Raw genomic sequence first — 20,054 nt, 5'->3', positions numbered from 1 at the left:
TTTCGGGAGGGGTCAAAAAGCAAGTCCTTGGCAATTTTAAGGTTGGAGTCTTGATTTAAGGTTTGGGTAGTGCTAGGCAAGAAGTAGTAGGGTTAAGGATATGCTCTAAAGGATTTAATGTAATCTCTTTGGAAGTGATGGAAACATGAAGTCACAATTCACATGCACTGCTCATAGTGAGCATATTTGATTTTTCTGTACATTTTTTATGCATATGGTGCGTAACTAGACTATTGTATTTTCATGAATAACATTATCATGGCAAAGAAAAAGCAGAGATTGGCACTGAATAAGAACTTACTGATGTGCACATCATGAAAGCGAAAAAGTGCTTCTGAACTTTCTCCATCTTCTCTTTATTTCCATCGTTTCCCTTTTTATGTCCAAATTTCCACCTTTGTGTTTACTTTTCACCTTTCCCTCCCACTCTACCATTAGTTTCTATTTCCAGCTTCCGCAATCTCTTTTTTCCCCCTTTCACCCGCTCGTTCATCGACATATGCACCCTTCCACCCATGCATTAAGCCACCTGTCTAACCATCCGTCCCTCAAGCCATCTATTTGTATCTATAGGTACACATGATAAATGTGTAGACCTTGTTTGGGAAAAACATCCCATCTAAAGGACACTGCCACAGACAGATCATTTATCAAACCCCATCATCCTAACACTCAAGCACATAGACCCACAAACTGCAGGTTCAGTGCCATCACATATAAAAGTCACCATCATTAGGTTGTGCTGTCAAAATACATTACAGCTGGATCAAAACCTTTACATATACTCAAAAACATTTTGCACAGGGAGACAGATAGAGTGGCATGGTCTCACACTGTGCAAACTCTTAGCATTTTATTAATTTGAACTAATTTTTTTTTATTTAATAATTGAATATGACAGTTACATGTATTTCCCACAAGAGAAGCCTAAAGATTCTGTAAAGGGGGGGGGGGGGGGGGGGGGGGGGGGGGTGGACAAGTTAAAAGAGGCCATATGAGTCATCCAAGAGAGAGGTCTTATCTTGTGTCTCTTTCCAAGATTGCAGTTGGAATATTTCAGCATTTTCTATTTGTAGTCCTTTAGATGTCTTACTGTGTAAGGGTGAAATGAAGATGAATGGGGCCACTGCCCTCTCTCTGCCTCTATTGATTTCTATATCACTGTGTCAGTCTGGCCTGTCACACACATATCTATCTGCTCTGACTTAGCATGATGCACGCATGTCACGCACTGACCTCATCTCAGGGGGTCTTGCTTCTCATGGTCAATATAGTTCTAATTAAATGAACATGACAGACACCAAATGAAGTCAACAAAGCCGTGTTAAGGATTTGGAAAAAAATATATATATACCTGTATTATTGTTATCGTCCAGCAGAGACCACAAAAATAGCAAGGATTTTCAAATAGTCCTTTTGAGACTAACCATGTAGCAAGTATATATTTTAAAGCACTCATTTATGAATAAATGAAACTAGCAGAAATATAAAAACAGTCAGACACATCATCATACTTACCTGTATTGTATGGATCCCTCTTGATAAAATGACTTATTTGTTCCTGGGCACTTTTTGTGGTGTGGCAAGGTTCATTGTCATGACTGGGGAGACTGCTGCCATTGGAAAGTCTCTCCAAGTTCTCAGTCATGCTTCCCAGATTAGACTGAGTCTAGAAAAACTGAAGACTGTGAGGTTTGTTTTACAAGGTGGGGCAACTCAGAGCACAGAGCGTCTGAAGATTGGGTAGCCTTGTCTCATTGGCATGTTTCTCCTAAGCAGTTTTTTTGAAGTATGGTAAGGTTTGCCGTCTTGCTAAGGGAGACTGCAGCCATTGGGGAGTGCCTTAGCAATGCAGGTAATGCTTTATCAGTTGTGATTTTTATATGATAGTATGTTTCAAAATAACATCACACCATGTGGTTCTAATAAGAAGGTAGCCATTGTTGAGCAGCAGTTGAACAAAGCTAAGCATTAATACTTTGTTATCTTATAATTAATCATTTTAATGGTTCTTGCCCCCCTTTTAGAATTCACGTTGTGAAACACTGCATCCTAATATAATTAATGCTATTTGTCATTTGTCTCATGGTTTTGATAATTTGAGAAATCAAAACATTATTTAATGGATGTCTGACTTCCTGTTCCGCACATGACAAAGCAAAACATTCAAAGCTTTAAAAATAGTTGTTTGGCGCAAATCTCACATCTAAATAACTCCTCTTCTGAGCTCATTCAGTTCATCCAATGACAAGTCTGTGTAAAACGGTAAAGCATGTCAGCTAATTCAAGGTTGAGGGTTCAATGCTTGGTTTTGCTCACCAGCATACTAAAATGGCCTAAGCAGGGAAACTTACCATGAATTCTCTGTATGAGTGGAGAAATATAACACTTATTGCAAAAGTGCTATGTAAATGCTGTTCATAATACATGGACAATAACCCCTTTTTCCAATATAAGACCATGATGTTCCATTTACTGTCTTAATGTGTGTATAAGGTGTGACATGTCACAGCATCTACATAAGGATGTGTGCATCTTTAAAAAAGGGCAAGCTTTCATTTGATCAGCATTCAGAAAGGCAGGATTATGAGCTGATAAAGACATTCTGGAAATGTGACTTGAGCTTTTAAGAGTTTCTACAGTAGAGGAGTAGGAGAAAGATGAACTCTGATTTTAGGTTTTATGACATGTTCATGTTTCACATCCTTAACACGCTGGCAGATAGCATAAAACAGTGTTAATACAGAGCCAACTCCACCTCCTGTGTTGTTCAAATTACCACACGCTTTTTAAGGGTGTAAGGTCTAGTCCGGGATTTTCGATTGGCTAGGTGGGGGGTTAGCTTCCTTTTACAGTAATTGCTGCTATGGTGATTGGGGCTTCAAAGAGAGAAATACTGTCTGAGAAATTACCCCTGGACCTAGTGTTCGTGTCCGTGTGTATGTGTTCGCAAATGGGAGGAGAGTGCGGCGGAAAAATGGGAGCTGTCAGTCAACCTAATGAGACCAACCTTCTGAATGCACACACACACACATACACACAGAGCGCCATCGGGCCAGTGGAAGTGCCATATAATTGGGTTTCCTTTCCAGGACAAGAGACATGCTCACTGGATTAGATCTGACCACCGACGCCAATTCCCTCCATGTCTCCTTCTTTCTGCTTTTTCTTCTCTCTTTTGCATCCTCTTTTCTCAACCTCTTCATTTTTTCCCCTGGTTTTTCTGTCTGGTATTTCTCCTTTCTCCTTACTGGTCAGCATGTCTTATTGTCCTTTCCAGGTCAGCCTACAACCTGTAGCTTTATCAGAAATGGCCTTGCAGATAATGTGTACAACAAAATATGATATCTAAGCACGCATTATCGCAATCATACGAGTTACAATTACAACTGTATTATTATACAAAGCCCGCCATGATCACTGGAGTCCTTTGGAGTTCCTCTGTTTCTTTTTATTTCCACTTCCACTTCACAATGAATTTGTACCTGTGCACGTTAAGATGAGAGTAACCTTTATTGATTCTACATGGAAAGTATTGTTTGTAGTTTTTGCAACACCAAACAAAGTACTAGACAAGACAAGAGCAATGTGGGGCAAAACAATTAAAGAGAACACAAGAAAAAGGAGGCATGAAACAAAATAAATGAGATGGGCAGAGAAGAGGAAAAGCAAAGGGTCACTTACTTTCCTTGTACTTTCTTATGCAATCCCTAAGGAATGTTCACAGCTCGTCTCTCTGCCTCTCCCATTGTCTGGGTTTTTGTAGAAGTTTATTGTGTGTGTCTTTGTGCATGTGTTATAACAGACTGAGACTGACACAGTATTTACAAGCTGCTGTGAATAAAGTTAGAACAAAGAAGCAGAAAATATAGAGTGCATACTATATTAGTGTTCATTTCTGTCTTTACTACTAATGTAAAGCTTGTCATGCATTCCAGTTTTATAGAATGACAAGAAATTAGATGTGTACTTTATTGATCCTTACACAATACAGTCTATCCAGTTAAGTTCATCACAAGATTATTGCTCAGCAGTAATAATGTTGTATTATTTGGTTTCTAGAGTAACCTGGGACCAAACTAAACAGAAGCTCCAATACCAGCACATTAGTCTAAGACAGAGTCCCCTGACCTTTTTTTAAAACAACCTATGACCACCACACCAGGCATTCTCACAATTATCCATTTAGTTATTTGTAGACACCGCGATCAGTGTGATACAGTACTTGAACAGGTTTTTTTTAAAATTTCAGGACTTATTGTCTGATGCTTAAATTATATTTTTGTTAGGAGAATATATTTTTCTTGTAAGAAGCTGTTACATTGTTGCAGACCCCGCTCATGTTAAATACCACTTGATTTAGCTTGTTAATCAATTAGTCAGTGTTGCTTAATCAGTTATCTACCTGTACCACTTTTATTTATGGTGCTTAACTAGCTTGCCACCTACCAGGCTCGTTAACTTGCTAGGCTGGTTAGTAAACTTATTTTGTGAAACGCAGGGTCAGTGTTAGCAGAAATCAAAAGTAACCAGAGGGTAGTGCTCTCTCTTCCTTTGATCTCCACTGAGATATGTGGGTTATTTTGCTTTGCTTTGTTTTGGAGGGGTTTCTGCTGAGAAATGTCCTAAGAATGTAAAACACAGTTCATTCACTTTGAAACGTGCCAGTAACAATCAGTAGACACGACCCACCTTGGGAAGATGGTGTTAGCGGCAATTAAAGGTGAGGTTTGGTTACCGTTGTTTTCTTGTAGCGTCAGCAAGTATCTTCAAACAGCCATGTTTGCATATGCTGTGTACAAACAAAAGACACATGTGTTTATTCATTAAACAAGAAACTGTAGTAATATTTTAGTAATTACCTCCAAAATAGTCCATTCTGTGGTTAGTCTATTATGGTTGAATTATTATCATATTATATCTCAGGGTTAGTGAATATTTACTCTGTCTTAATGAGACATGATTATGGCAAGATAAATATATATGTTTTTGGAGTGGCATTTTGTGTATGTGTGTGTGTGTGTGTGTGTGTGTGTGTGTGTGTACCTGCTTGCCTGTCTGTCAGTGTGTAGAACTGCACATACAAATGTGTGGGCACACTTTTACATACAATTTAAATGAACACTAAACAATTTTAATGAGCGGTAAACAAGTCTGATGAACAGCTTTGAACAGCTCTATTTACAATAGATCAGCCCTGAAGACACATGTGAAACACATATCCTCCACACACACGCAAACACATGCACCCAAACACACACATACACACGTACATTTACACTAACAACATTAAAACCACTGACAGGTGAGGTGAATCGCAATGTTTATCTCCTTACAAGGCAGTATTGTGCTGGGAAACCTTGGCTGCTGGCATGTGGATGTTATGGGACATGCACCAACACATAACAGACTTAACATACCCTCCAGTGCACCCCACTGCACAGCAAACAGTGGTCAAGGACGGTTCAAAGAGCACAATAAAGAGACTAATTTCTATGCATAAAGATTCACGAGGTACTTTGCATTGACCATTTATGGTTAAATGTGGCCATTTAAAGGGCCGATCCAGATATGCATATTTCCAGGTGGACTGCCATAAAAGGAACACTTTGTGCAAGTGTGTATGAAAAAATTGACTTTTTTTGTTCAAATAACTGTTAGTCTTTTCTGCTTGCGCACACTTTTAGTATGGATTATGCTCAGTTTTTTTAAGTAAGTCTGTAGGATCACGGAGACCTACATAGGTCCAGACAGGTGATTTTAATCAGTTTGGCTGATCACTGAACCTTCACCACCACATGGCACATCACACAGATTTGGTCTTGCAGTGTGAATGATCTGATAGTGTTTTTTGGCAGCAATAGCAAAAGCCCTTTCCAAAGTGAATCGCCTTGCATCTATCCTCAGCCCCTCCTCGCCACCTTCTTTTACTACGCGATATTAAGTGCTGCTTTCACTGCTCCCTGTTAGCCACTTGGCAACGTGGCAACACATCCATCTCTCTGGAAATGTTTATTTGCAAGCTGTTTACTCCATTTACTCCTCCTCACATAGACATACGGTATATGTAGTTCATACACATGCTGATGTATGCATCCGTCGGTTCCGATTCAGCCTCGCAAACACAAACAATAATGCAACAGACGTGTGCAGACATGACAATAAATACACGAATACAAAGAAACGCAAACACAATTGTACAAAGGCATATTTGCCTAAACTGGTGTATGTGTGCTTTCCCATATTGAATGTAAGCACCGACACACGCACAGGAAAAATATAGAGAGATAGGGATAAAAAAATAAAAGCCCAACAACACATACACACATAGTCAAACAGATGTGAGCAGATTAACATAGACATCACTATCCAAACATACACATACAGATTGCAGTCACTAAGGAATGCTGATAGAAGCAATGGCTGGATATGCTGGTTGGACAACATCTAAACAATGGAAGTTTTAGCCTCAAAGCCAGCGCAGACGTCTTTTAACCGATCCATATGCACACACAATATACACTGCAGTCTAACCACACGCACAAATGATGTTGTTATTGCATTCCACTAATGAAATTAAGCCTATAAATGTAGCGCTTGGTTAGACAGATAAAGACTAAGCTTCCTTCCAAACAGAGAGCGAGGGTGCGAGAGCTGAAAAATACATTGCCTCAGTTCAAGGCAATGTGGAAAACAGAGGGGTCAACTTTACATAGAGCGTGAGCTATGAGAGATGGCTTACAGGAATAAAGAGAAAGCAGTGATGCTGGGGTTGTTTCAGTGGGTTATTTGTCAGATTGACTACAGGTTTTCATATCCTGGAGGAGTGGAGAAGTAAAGGGGAAACTCCAGGCTGAGGCTTGGCTATGACTGTTAGTGGGTGAAAATTATATGGTGGCTGTGAGGGAGTTTTGATCAAATCACAAGACTCTTCGGAGCAGCTGCTAGTGATATTTCGAATTTTATTATTATCACTATTATTATTTACTCCCCTACTTTATTTTGACTGTCATCGTCATCTGTTTTAGATTATTTGTTAACGAATCAAAGCCAAAGAGAAAAATCACATAGTTTGTAAACATCCATCCATTGCTGGTTATGCTGTGCCTTAGTGCGTTCACAGGTGTTTTCAGTTTTGTTTTGTTCTGTTTTTCTTTCTTCTTCATAAAAGAAGCAGTTTAGAAAACTTGGCTAAGCTGTTGCCTTGTTGTTATCCTCTCCGTTCATCTGACTGCTGACTTTTTTTGTCGTTTGCTCGATATTTTCACTCTTCACTTTAGTGAAATTGCTGCATTCCCAAACATCAGTAATTAACATGGTGTCAAAACCTAGAAACAATAGCCAGAGATGCTAATGAAGAACCTAAATTACTTGAGTGGAATTAACAGTGAGCTGTGAGTTTATGGTGAAAAGAAAGGGAAAAAAAACATTTGAATTTTTTTTTTCCTTGCTGCTGCAGGTGTTGATGACATTCATGTAAATGTCTGTGTAATTGCAGTCTTTTCTGACATTACTGGAATTCTCACCTAGATAAACATTGCCATAAATATAATTTAGAAGATAGCTAGGTGGGCATCAGTAGCACGTGTTGTAGTTTGTGTTGCAGAGTTGGAATTATCAAGATTACATGATTGCATCACCAATCATTTATCAAGTACTGGACTATATTTGTGTTGTCCAGCAGGTCAGCTGCCTGTCAGGGTCTGTAAAATCTCTTTTCTGACAAGTTTTATTAACTTATCTAGCCAGCACAGGTTACATGAAATGTACAATCATTGTCCTTAGCAGGCCTTAAAATAATGTAAATGCAACCTGAGATGAACAATAATATGGGACATATTACACAGTGTGATTTTTTTAACACTAAGTCAAAGATGGAGAACAATGTGTAGAAAAACTAAGTGCCCCCATGCTTCAGTAGCTTCTGAAATCACTTTTAGCAGCAATAACTTGAAATGACTTGAAATATTCATTGTCTATATGACTTTTTCAGTCTCTCACACCATTGTGGAGGTATTTCAGTCCACGCTTCAGTTATTTCTGTTCACTGAGCTTTGCAGGCATTCGTTTGCGCACAGCTCTCTTAAGGTTCCACCACATTTCAATTACTTTAAGATCTGGGCTTTGACTGGGCACTTGCAACGCCTTGATTATTTTCTTTTTCGATCATTCTGTTGTAGATTTGTTCTTGGGATCATCGAGCTTTAGCTGTGAGACAGATGGTCTCACTCTACAGTACTTTGGTATACAGAGGAGTTTATGGGCAACAAATGGCTACAATGTGCCCAGGTCTTTTGCCTGCAAAACAAGCATCAATCATCAGTCTTCCACCACTGTGCTTGACAGTTGGTATGAGATGTTTGTGTTGACATGCTATGTACGGTGTTCTGTGCATTATGACCATTGTTCCAGAACTCTTGTGGTTTATTCAGATACAGTTTTGCAATGTTAAGCTGTGCTGTCTTGTTCTTTTTAGAGAGGAGAGGTTTTTTCTGGCAACTTTCCAAACATGTCAGTCTTTTCCTTATTGTACTATCGTAAACTTTAACGTGTCACATGCACATTTGGCTTACAGAGACTGAGATCTAGTGCGTGGGGTTTTGACATTTTTTTCTGAGGATTGCACAGTGTGATCTTTGGGTGAATTTGGTGGGACGTCCACTCCAGGGAAAATTGGCAACGGTCTTGAATGTTGTGAACTTTTGGATAATCTTTCACACTCCAGAATGTTGGGCTTTTTTGGGCAGCGATCCTTCCAAGATTGATTGGCAGCTATCATTGCTTTTCCAAAATCAGTGCTGATGTCTTTCCTTCTTGGCGTTGTGTCAAAAAACACTGGAATGTTTCAGACCAGCAAACAGCCAACTCCTTTGCTTCTATGTCCCAATAGATAAAACCTTAAGATTCAAATTGAATGCACTTTCTTTTTATCATATGTATATTCCTGTTCATTATTTTTCACTATGTACATTCATTATATTGTTCTTTAGATGAAATTGTATCTACTTGTTAAATTAGAAATTACAAGTAACCTATCCAGTATCCCATTATTCTAAACGTGTGTGTGTGTGTGTCCATCTGCAGGTGCACAAGTGTTTATATGTCTCTTGCACAAGGCAACAGGCACGTCAATAAATCATTTATTATGACTTCAGGAGAAACAAAAAGAGGCAGCACCCTCCCTCCACCTAGTTTTCCTTCAGTCCTTCACACACACACACACACACACACACACACACACACACAAACACACACACACACACACACACAGCACTAACCGTAAATTACAGAGGAGCAGCAAATCATTCTCTCATACACTCCTCTGTAACTCAAACATTTAGTTAATTCTCTGTTTCGCTCTGCAAATTAAAGTGTGCGCAAAAAGGCTTTCAAATGTTGGCATGCATAATATTGTGTCATAAAATTATGTAGCATTGATGCCAATGTCTTCTGGTATAATCATCAATTATGCAGCTGGTATTTTACATGTGTGTCTGACAGTTGGTATGCATGGAGCGTTGTGGCTGCAAGGCCATCAAGGTCCAATCAATTCAATAATGTAAAACAACACAGGGATAAAACAATACACTTGACCTATGCATAGAATAATGATGAATGATGTGTTATCAATAAATGATCACTGCAGAAACACTGTATTCAGTAAGGCACAGCTGAGGCTTCCATAAAACAAGCTCAAGCTTGGATTGCTATACAGAGATCATAATTTATGGGTAGAGCTGTGGGTAGATTGGCATTTGATCCAGACCAAAAGTTAAATTGGGACCTCGAAAGTGTCTTTTTTAGCCGAGAATTTTCATAATTCATAATCTTGGAACTTTTGATATCCCCAGGGCCATAGAGACCATATTTATCAATAAGGATATTTGATAACAACTTTAATATACTGCAAAAATAAAACAGGCAAGACACACCCTACTGTAACCCAGGGAAACCACATGTGCTGTGATCCAGACTGACTCCATGCTCTTTTCCGTTTGATGTTTAGGTGGAGCTATCTGACACTACATCCCATAACATCACTGATGCCTACGCTGGGAAGGAGTACATCATCCAGGTAAAGATTTCATACTAACTAGCAAAGAAAAATGAAGGTTAAAAAAGGTTATTTCAAGATCAGCTCAATACTTTATGTAAATATTGGGTTCAGTATTATGTACAATCTACTGAAATCGCATTAATTTTACACTTTTACTATTAATTTTGAATGTTAAGCTGTCAGACAGGAGGAAAAGAGGGAGACTAGAGAGAAGATTAATGTAGTGAAGAGGATATGTAGAGGGTCAGTGTGACAGTGGAGGATAGGAATAGGTTTAGATGGAGGCAGGTCATCTGTTGTGGAGGGTTATTGTAGGGTCTTTACAATATAAAGTGCCTTGAGGCAACTGTTGCTGTGAGTTGATGCTAAATAATTAAAACTGAATCGAATACTTCTGTTATCCCTGTATTCATCAGGTGGCTGCCAAGGACACAGAGATTGGAACATGGAGTGACTGGAGTGTTGCTGTCCATGCTACACCCTGGATTGAAGAACCCGTGCCAGTTGTTTCCACAACTGAAGTGGAATTTCATACTGGTATAACGATGGCTGGTGATAAATATCCTCGTCAAGGAGGATGAATGCAGCACATAACCTTAAATCGTAGGGGTAGCAGGGTGACACATCATGCTAACAGTTCGCCATCTTAACTCTATTTCCTAACTCTATATTTTCAATGGCAGTTTTTTCATGACACCACCCTCTAGTGGTGCAATATTGTATATAACATAACAGAACACAACAACTGGTAAGTTATAGCCCCAATTTCAGTCAGAGGGAGACTCGTTTTCATCATGCAGATCTTTCTTGGTTGGAGGCTGTTCAGTGCGTAAATGTACTTTAACAGACGTTTTCAAAATACATGAGTCATTGTTCCATGAAAAGATCAATAACAGGGGACAATGAAACATAATGAAACCCAAAGAGAAGTCTACAAATGTGCTGGCAGCTCAGTGTGACAGTCCTTTGAGCTAATGCCCTGATGTCAGGTTGTTAATGACAACGTTGCTTAGCAGGTTTAATATTTCCCACATTCAGCAGCTTACTCTAATGAGCTACACCACTGGCATGACTAAAAGGATAGAGGGATAAAATAAAAATAATAGCAAGTAAAACATAGTGGGCTCAGTAGTATGTTAACATGTTAAGATGGCTCATGTGTAGTTGTGAAGTGAACAGAGGTTAACACTAAAAGAAAAAAATCTAAAATGCTGTTTTTGGGGGGGTTTTTTTAAAATGAGATTGTAGTCTGTTTTCTGGAGGAATCATTGTGATAGCATAATATAGTATTCCAATAACATTCTCGACATTGTTCCTCTTGCCTGTGGCTTTCACAGTAAATTTTCTGAAGCATTTAGGTATGAAATTAATTTTGGTTAATAACTTTCTTAATGATTAAACAGAGTACACTATAAGCATTTGATAGCTCTGAATTTTTATTACAGTCTAAGCTATAAGACCCATCTGCCTCGAGACAAATCGACACACATCAACCTGAGCCCTTCCTTTAAAAAAAAAAAAAAAAAAAAAAACTGCTCTTATGTTGTCAAAAAAAATGTCAACTTCTGGCAGATCATATATATTAAAAAATTCATTATGGATATTGGATTTTGTGTGTGTGTGCATGTGTGTGTGTTGACTGAACACTATACTCAGTGACTGACAAAAACAGTCTCTGGGAATTATTTACTTGGCACCACTTGAGCATATAGCAAAGACAAAGGACGACTCACTTGTGAAATTAATATCTTTAAAGCTTTCTGAAGACCTTCAGCAAGACACCTATTCAAGGCCCAAATACTTGTCTGTGCACCATCTTCACATCACACTGATGGAGGAAAGAATAAATGGTTGAATGAAAAAAAGAAATGGATATGAAGCAGACAAGGATTTGGACGATTTCCATTTTAGTCTTGCAGATGTAGGGAGTATTTACTCACCAGATGAGTGTTCAGTCAGGACCACTACAGGACATTAATTTACGTTTGGTGGTATGGTTCAGTGACACTCTCCTTATGACCTCACTGCCCTATCACAGAACACAAAAAGCGTGAAGCAAAAATTATCAGAACAAAAAATTAGAGCAGAACATGACAGCTGATATGACAGATACAGCATTAAATGTGGGGCTGGTGTGAAGGTGGGTTGCAAAGTAGCTTATATTTGTGCAGCACCTGTGGGCACACTAAAGCAGCTTAAATTGCAAGTGGGCAAATTTATCATTACCCTATATTAATGTCAAAGGACACACTATTAGTATACATCTATGTTACAGCGACAGTACTTTTAATCTTTTGAAGTTAGCAAAAAAAAAGATTATTTTTAAATGTCATGCAGAGGAAAAACTGTATAAAATTGGAATATTACATTGTCTGTGGACCCTCTAAGCTGAAGTAGCTAGGGCAGAAATATATCCTTAGTAGGTCTACTGGCAATGTGTACATCTGCAGTATTAAATTATGCAACTTAAAAGAACATAACGTGAAAGCACTCGGGCTGATGAGGAAGCTTCTATTATCAATATGTTACATCTTGAAACTAACCACCAAGATCAACTTTAAACTGTGCGTACTGTATCAGACAGGCAAGCATGGACATTGATGCAGGTCTACAAAATGTGTTAGATTATTCAATAATATGAAAATATATTACTAGCCCTAGAAAGTTCATTACAAAGCTGATAAAATATTAATTAAAAAAAACAACTCACAGATTGTAGCAAAAAAAAAATGTAAGACTGCTATTTCCACAATTGTATGTAGTATAATATAAGTAGGATAGTATGATACTACTACTACTACTATTATTATTATTAGTAGTAGTAGTAGTAGTAGTTGTATTATCATTACAACTATATAACTCAGTAGAAAGTGACTTAGTTCTTACAAAATATGTAGAAAAATGGACACAGCTTCCTCAAAGCGCCTCAAACTTTCATTCTTTGAATGACCAGCAGGGGGTATCTGCTTGCAAGAAAGATGTCTGACTTTACGATTTATGATCGAATAACCCTATTGCTCACTTGATCGCAGTAATATTTTCCTGGTGAGTTTATGGTCTTAATCACTAGTTTCAATTCTTATTTAATACTGCATGATATTCATTTTCTAATTTATGGTCCCATTAAAAGGTATAAAGATGATAAAGTAGGGAGTGCTTCAAGGCAAGCCAGGTTTGACTCTGACTTCTTGCTACTCTGTGAGCATGATGGGCTCTTAGTTTCTAACTCAGATACAACCTTCTTCATTATAACAGATTTCCAAAAACAGACAACAGCCTACATGCTACCTACATGCTTTCATGATTTAAAGAGTCACTTAAAAGTCAAGAGTTTTTGTCCATATAATCTATGGTTCTTCTACAACGCCTCTTTTTCATCAAGAGTAGTAAATTGATCGTTTCCCTGGGTTAAACTGCTATTTGACAAAAAAAGACTGTCCTTGAGATAACCCTCACATAATGCTGCTCCTCGTCATCTTTAATCCAGTGTAAGCAAATGAGATGTGTGATCATTAGCAAGCTGTATTATTAGATTGAACAGGCAATGATAGTAGTATTGATCATCTCAGCTAACTCTGAGGCAGAAGGCAAATAAGCATAATCCTAAAATGTCAAACTATTCACTTAATGCTCCACATGAGGAAAGCTCTGAATTTATGATATATTAATTTAGTTTACTGTAATTTATTACAGAGCACTCACACTAACACACTACAGAAACTTTCATTTTGTTCCCCCGAGTTTTCTAAACCATAGTGCTATAATGGTTTGGTGGATGTTGTTGCATTACTGGGTTTATGTGTATTTATGCATTTGTATTTGTCTGTTTAAAACATTTTTAATGTGGGTTTACCATTATTTTCTTTCACTCACTTCTGAAGCCAATAATTTGACGCTAATTTCTCTAAGGGGCAAAGTCTGTCTGTCTGTGTTTCTCTTTGTCTTTCTGAAAGTCTGTTAAAACGTAATGGTTTTACGGTAGAATACTGACTCCTCTTGGCAAAGAGTAGCACTGCACAATCATCGTCACATTCAGCACTAAATGAGCTCACACATACCTGGCAACACACAAACACTAATGCTGAAAGACACACTCACAACATGCAGCCTCCTCCAATACTCTGTGAGCCACAAACACATCAGCACAAACACACCCACACACACAGAGAGTCCTTCAGTTTGATAACCTGTAGTGTATACACAGACGCACACACATATAAACACTCAGTCAGTACACAGTGTATTATTCTTGGTCTCGTGGAGACGGAGAACAGGAGGTTATTGGGATTCTCCTCATGCTCCTTCTCGATCCAGCTGCCGCTTCTCTGCTTCCCTTCCCTCTCCCCTTGTCCTGTTTCTCTTCCCCTATCCTTCTCCATCTTGCCTCTAGCTCTCTTTTTTCTCTCCATTTCTTTTCCTTCCCTTCTCACTTCTCTCATATTCTCACTCATATTAATTTCTAGCTTTTCTTTCTGGCCTTTTTCTACTTTCCTTTACAAATGTTACTTACTCGATCACTAATTACATTCAGGTTTGGCTGTCATTCCAGCTGATCTGTGATCTGTACACTGTTCTTTGTTTGCTTGTTTGTAAAAACCGTAACAGATTATATAAATAATGAGTTATATAGTCTTTTTTGGACACTTTTTTGTAAACTTGCCTCTGTACACCATAAACACTGGATTTAAAAGCAAGCAAACAAGAGATGATTGAAGTTCAGACTTGAATCATTTTTAAGTGCTCCCTATTCAGAGGCTCAAAAGTAATTGGACTGTTCACTGAACAGGAGTTTAATGGCCAGGTGAGGTCTGTTTCCTTGTCATTTCATGATAAATCAAATGTATAATTAATGTGAAGTGATGACTTTGTGAGGTTGCATTCAAATTTGGTATGCATTCTTAAAAGAATGAATGCACTGGCGAGCTCAGGATTACCAAAAAGGCCTGAAAAAAACACAGAAATCACGTGGATGATCACAGAATTCTTTCCATGGTTAAGATTTATAAATGTTAACAAAGAGTGTTTACAACAATGTGCAAACCACTGGCCAGAAAATGTCTGAAAGAGCCTGCACAGTTTTGGAAAAGAAAAAAATGTATGAATAAGGAAAAAAACAGCAATGTCACACCATGTGCCTGAATGGCAGCCAATGGAAAATGCTAGTATTTACTGATGATGTGGCTGCTGATAGAAGTAATACGATGTAATGTCCAGGCCAAGAGACTATGCTCAGATTCAGAAATGCTCAAATACTGTGGAACTGATTGTATGGTGCTCCACAGTGCAAATGGATAATGATGCAAAGCATGCTGCAAAACAAAAACAAAACAAAAAACAAAGTTGAATAGCAGTCCAGAACAGCAGAATGGGACTACTGAAGTAGAGCCATGCAATGAGGCAATAAGGAAACAGAGACAATATCTGATTCCTGTCTATGATTCGTAAACACACACACACACACACAATAAAATGTAGCCAAGGCCTGCTACTCTTAGTTGACCAACTTGTTAACATCTCCACACTCACCAATATTTTCTGGCTGCTCAGCCGAATAGTAAATCAACAGACTTCCTGTGACTTATTGATTGTCTTGCTCGGAGTCTTAACACACAGTTACACATTCTCCTTTTCTTCTCCACTGTTCGTGTACCACATTTTCCTGTTCTCCTTTGTAACACCCCACCCCTCCCCCCAACAACAGAAAGTCACCTATACATCATGCAAAAGTAGCTGCCAGTTGAACCTAAGTGGCTGTTCTGTTTCCCGGCATTGTCACAGAGCAGCTTTGAATCAGAAGGATAGCATGGGGGGCAGGCAAGAGACATTTAAGGATCCCATCCTCTGTGACTGGCCCAGTCACTTGCCATTGCTTAGCGACCGCATTCCAAGAAGAGCGGATTAGCCGAGGCATTGCATTTAAGATATAAGTTGGTGCCTCACCCAGCGTGTGAGACAGAAACTGGACACTGTCTGGCACTGTATATTAGTTTGTTTATTTCATGTCTGGGGCTATTTATAAATGTATGGCTTCTGTTTCATGCCTTATAGTAGAACAGGAGTATCTATTAAAAGGCAACCAGGCTGAACCCTGCATAAATGCTATAAGATCCTCTTCTTCTGTATACCCACTCTAAAAAGCACTACAGTTTGTCTAAACTTATAGTAAACATTGCTAAGGTGAAGCAGAGTGTCAAAGCCAACAGATAGTGTTGCATAATCTGTTCGAAAGCGATCCCAATGTAAATATAAAAAACATATGACATAAGTTCTTTACAATAATATCAAATCACAGCTGCTTTGCCATTCCAAACTGTTTCGAGGATTCATAATTTAGATTCATAATTTATGCCACCTTGTTTTCCACTCTGCTGAAATGACTTCATTGACCCACAAATACAGCAGCAAGGGGGACAAAAAAGCCCAATCTAATCTCCAAAACAGAAACTCTACACTTCTGGATGATAACAGACACCGCTTTCATGTGTGCATTTTGGATTAGGATATCCTAGCGCCTCACACATCAACAGCATTTGCATAAACAGGCAGCGTGCTTGGAGTTCAAGTCGTTCAGCAATTTTCTCATCTCATTAGCTTTTTGTCCTCCTCGTCTTTCTGCTTTTCTTAGCCTCTTCCTCCATTCTTCATCACATCACTGTCTCATCTGCTATGTTTACCTGTCCTCACCTAGCTTGTTACATCAGCATACACCCCATGACTGTATTTCCTTGTCACCGGCACGCACATTATTTTCTGCATAATTTTTATTTTCTCTGTCACTCCAAAGCACAATGTTTTGCTCCAGGCAGGAAATATTGCACTGAGCTGCTGAACATGTTAAATGCGTTCTACCTACCCCCCCCCCCCCCCCTTTCGTCTCTCTCTTGCCATTTCACACCTGGTTGCTTCCCTCTAATATCTCCCAACTCCCATCGCAGTACTATACAACAGTCATTAATTGCAAGAAGAGGGAAATCATATTCTCTCTTCGCTAAAAAAAGAATGAGTGCAAACGTTGTGCACCAGTTAATATCTACTGTGCTGCCTGCAGCTGTAGCAGAGGTCCCGTTTTCTAAAGCATTAAACTGTGATATTTTTATTTGTCGAGCAATGAAAAACTGAAGCACTAAAAAATGCCTAAGCACATAGTGATTTTCAGCATATTTATGTTTGCCACAAGATGTTAAGTGCCTCTCTCACTCTCGTACGCTTGAGCGTAATTGGATTAGCTGAAAATATACAAGAGTATCATAACTTTTTAATGTTTCCGTAATTGAATATACACTTTTTGCACTCACCAGACTGTACAAGTCAGTAGATCTTTTAAGAAAATTGCGTTCCGATTGTATTAAAATTCACTTGCTTCTGCTACTAAGCTGCTGAGACCTTTTTTTCTATCTGTCTTTGTCTTTTTTTTCTTTTTTTTTTTAAATCTTTACTGATTTGTTATTCTGAAATGAGAAGCCATTCAAAGTATTGGTCAAGCCCCTATGCAGTCCAAAGAGTTTTTGTGAATCCAGTTGTTCTACGGCTTTGTATTACAGTTGGGTATAAATGGATAGATTTTCTAGCTGTGCAATTGACTATTATCAGCAATATATTAACTACCTTATTGCACATTTCCTTTATTTTTCACTCTTTCTATCCACCTCCTGCTGTATTCCCCGCCTGCTTTACCTCAGGGTTTTTTACCTTGCCGTCTGTTTCCGTTCCAGTTTCTCCATATTTCATCTATATACTTTGTTCCCCGTCCTTTCTTTGCCCCGTTTCCCTGCGGCTTTAGCGTGAAGGGGATTTTTTTTTTTAATTCCAGCTCACTTCATAACTGCCTTGACAAGTTCTATATTGATTGCTTGTGCAGATTACAATTGATTTTGCTCTTCACTGTATTTTCCTTTCTGCTTGGTTCTTCCTGGTGTGATGAGCACTTTTCAGCATCCATTCATCAGCATGTCATTTTTTAATGTTTTTTTTTCCACACGTAGGGACAGAAGTATTGTGCACTGTGTTAGCCCAATAAAATGAATAAATAAACACACAGAGAAATGATAAAACTCACCAAGAATTCCAGTTGTTAATTAAAATATGTTCCTAAGGTTTATTGTGTCTTCTGATAAATTTTCTGCAGACACTAAGACCTCCCCCATGCCATGCTCCAACGCACCACAGAAGGCTGAACCTCCAGTGGGAGGAGCTGCCACGGTCATCACATTTTTCTCCCGTTTGCTGTTAGGAATGCTGCTGCTGCTGCTTATGTGGTGAGCGACAACACCCGGATACACACACACATACACATATATACACATCACTTATGTATATACATATACATAGATACACCATGTAGACTCCTTAGTCTACATGATCCAGTTTTCAAATTGATTAGTAACTCAATCGCTCACTCATGTATTGGCAGGTCGATGCATGTCTGTCTATGTGTTTATATGACATATATTTATATGTTCTGTTTACATGAGCATGTTTAATGGACCAGGAGCTGTAACATCTGTGTAGTTTAACTCTATAAATCTTGTTGAAATAGTAACGGTAAAGGTTTAGATTTCTTATTCTTCTTTTGCCTTGAGGCGACTGTTGTTGTGATTTGGCGCTATATAAATAAAATTGAATTGAATTGAAGTGAATTTTGGCTTCCCCGTTTAGGGGTTACCACAGCAGATAATCTCCCTATCCATAGTACTTTTTTGTCACACCAACCCTCAGCTTGTCCTGCTTCACTACATCCATGAATGTTTGCTATAGTCTTCCTCATCTTCTCCCACCTGCCGTTCCATAGTCAACATTCTTTCTCCAGTATATCCGCTATCGCTCCTCTACACATGTCCAAATCATCTCATCCTTGCCTTTCTAACTTTGGCTCCAAACGGCTCGACCTGAGCTGTCCTTTTGATGAATTCATATTTTATCTAAATGCTGAAAAATAAATCTAAAATTAATGAAACCATGCGTAGAAGTTGTATTTTTTCTTTTTACTTTAATCAAATGATTAGCGACAGCTTTATACCAATAACACTTTAACAAACATACATTAAACATGGACACTTCTCCAGCTGAACACCCGCTGCAAGTGGAGTGGTTGAATACAATTAAGGCACTTTCATGCCAGTTCCCCTCCCATGCAGCCTGTATGTGCAGGTCCAAATGGGAATCTGTTCTAATTTGTTTTAGAGTTACAGGCACACTCCATTTCAAAAGATGTCAACCATCTTGTGTATCTGTTGACAACCATGTCAACAGATACACACCAAAGGATTAATAACTCTATAACAACAAAGGGAAGCAGAAAGGGTGACAGACAAATTAGACGGCACAATTAGAAAATACTCTGGAAATATGAAGAGAATTATTGCAAATTATAGGAAATTATTATCAATACAATTATATAGTATTGTGTAAAAGTCTTAAACAACTTAATTCCTATAGGAATTGGAAGCTGGTGATGCAATTCATTGAAACGTGCAAACACACATGAAAATACAAAATGTATAAGGAAACAAAAGTTTGTACAATTGTAATGAACATTTCAAGTTGCTTTATTCTTTAACAAAGCTTGAGTTCTTTTAGGCAAAGTTTCTTCTAATTTCTTTAAGTAGTTTTGAAGTAGTCTAGTTCTCCAGGCTCCTTGAATGACATTTAAAGCTCTTCTTTTGATGTTGGCTACAAATGAGGTAATAAAAAGTGCTTTGAGTACTTATGCAATGCTTTTCTACTTGTCAAGTTTCCTTAAATTTCTTAAGGATGCAGTACACACCTTGTGAGGATATATCAAGTTTTCAGCTAATAGCTCTTTGGGAATCACTTTGTTGGTGCAGAAACATTATTTTGTGCCTTTAAAACTGTTATTATAACGGCCCATAACTATAATTTTTATTAACTCAACTAAACTAACAAACTAACAAATTTCCCACATGTGGGACAAATACAGGTTATCTTATCTTATCTTAAAGAATTAGGAACAGGTTTTATGGTTTTATGACAGTCAGCT

General features: G+C 38.3%; 1 protein-coding gene across 2 annotated transcripts in view; it reads left to right on the top strand.

Moving 5' to 3' along the window:
- cntfr (ciliary neurotrophic factor receptor) overlaps window positions 1-20,054 on the top strand; it is a 213,631-nt gene that overhangs the window by 190,862 nt on the left and 2,715 nt on the right. For both annotated transcript variants that reach the window (XM_006795592.3, XM_006795591.3), the window contains 3 exons: window positions 10,007-10,075; window positions 10,474-10,594; window positions 18,183-18,312. In XM_006795592.3, coding sequence (XP_006795655.2) covers window positions 10,007-10,075; window positions 10,474-10,594; window positions 18,183-18,312 — 320 coding nt within the window. The remainder of the gene's footprint in view (window positions 1-10,006; window positions 10,076-10,473; window positions 10,595-18,182; window positions 18,313-20,054) is intronic.

Source organism: Neolamprologus brichardi, chromosome 7 (assembly GCF_056152115.1).
Source record: "Neolamprologus brichardi isolate AB-2024 chromosome 7, ASM5615211v1, whole genome shotgun sequence".
Lineage (NCBI taxonomy): Eukaryota > Metazoa > Chordata > Actinopteri > Cichliformes > Cichlidae > Neolamprologus > Neolamprologus brichardi.
This window is presented reverse-complemented; position numbering and strand designations above follow the sequence as displayed.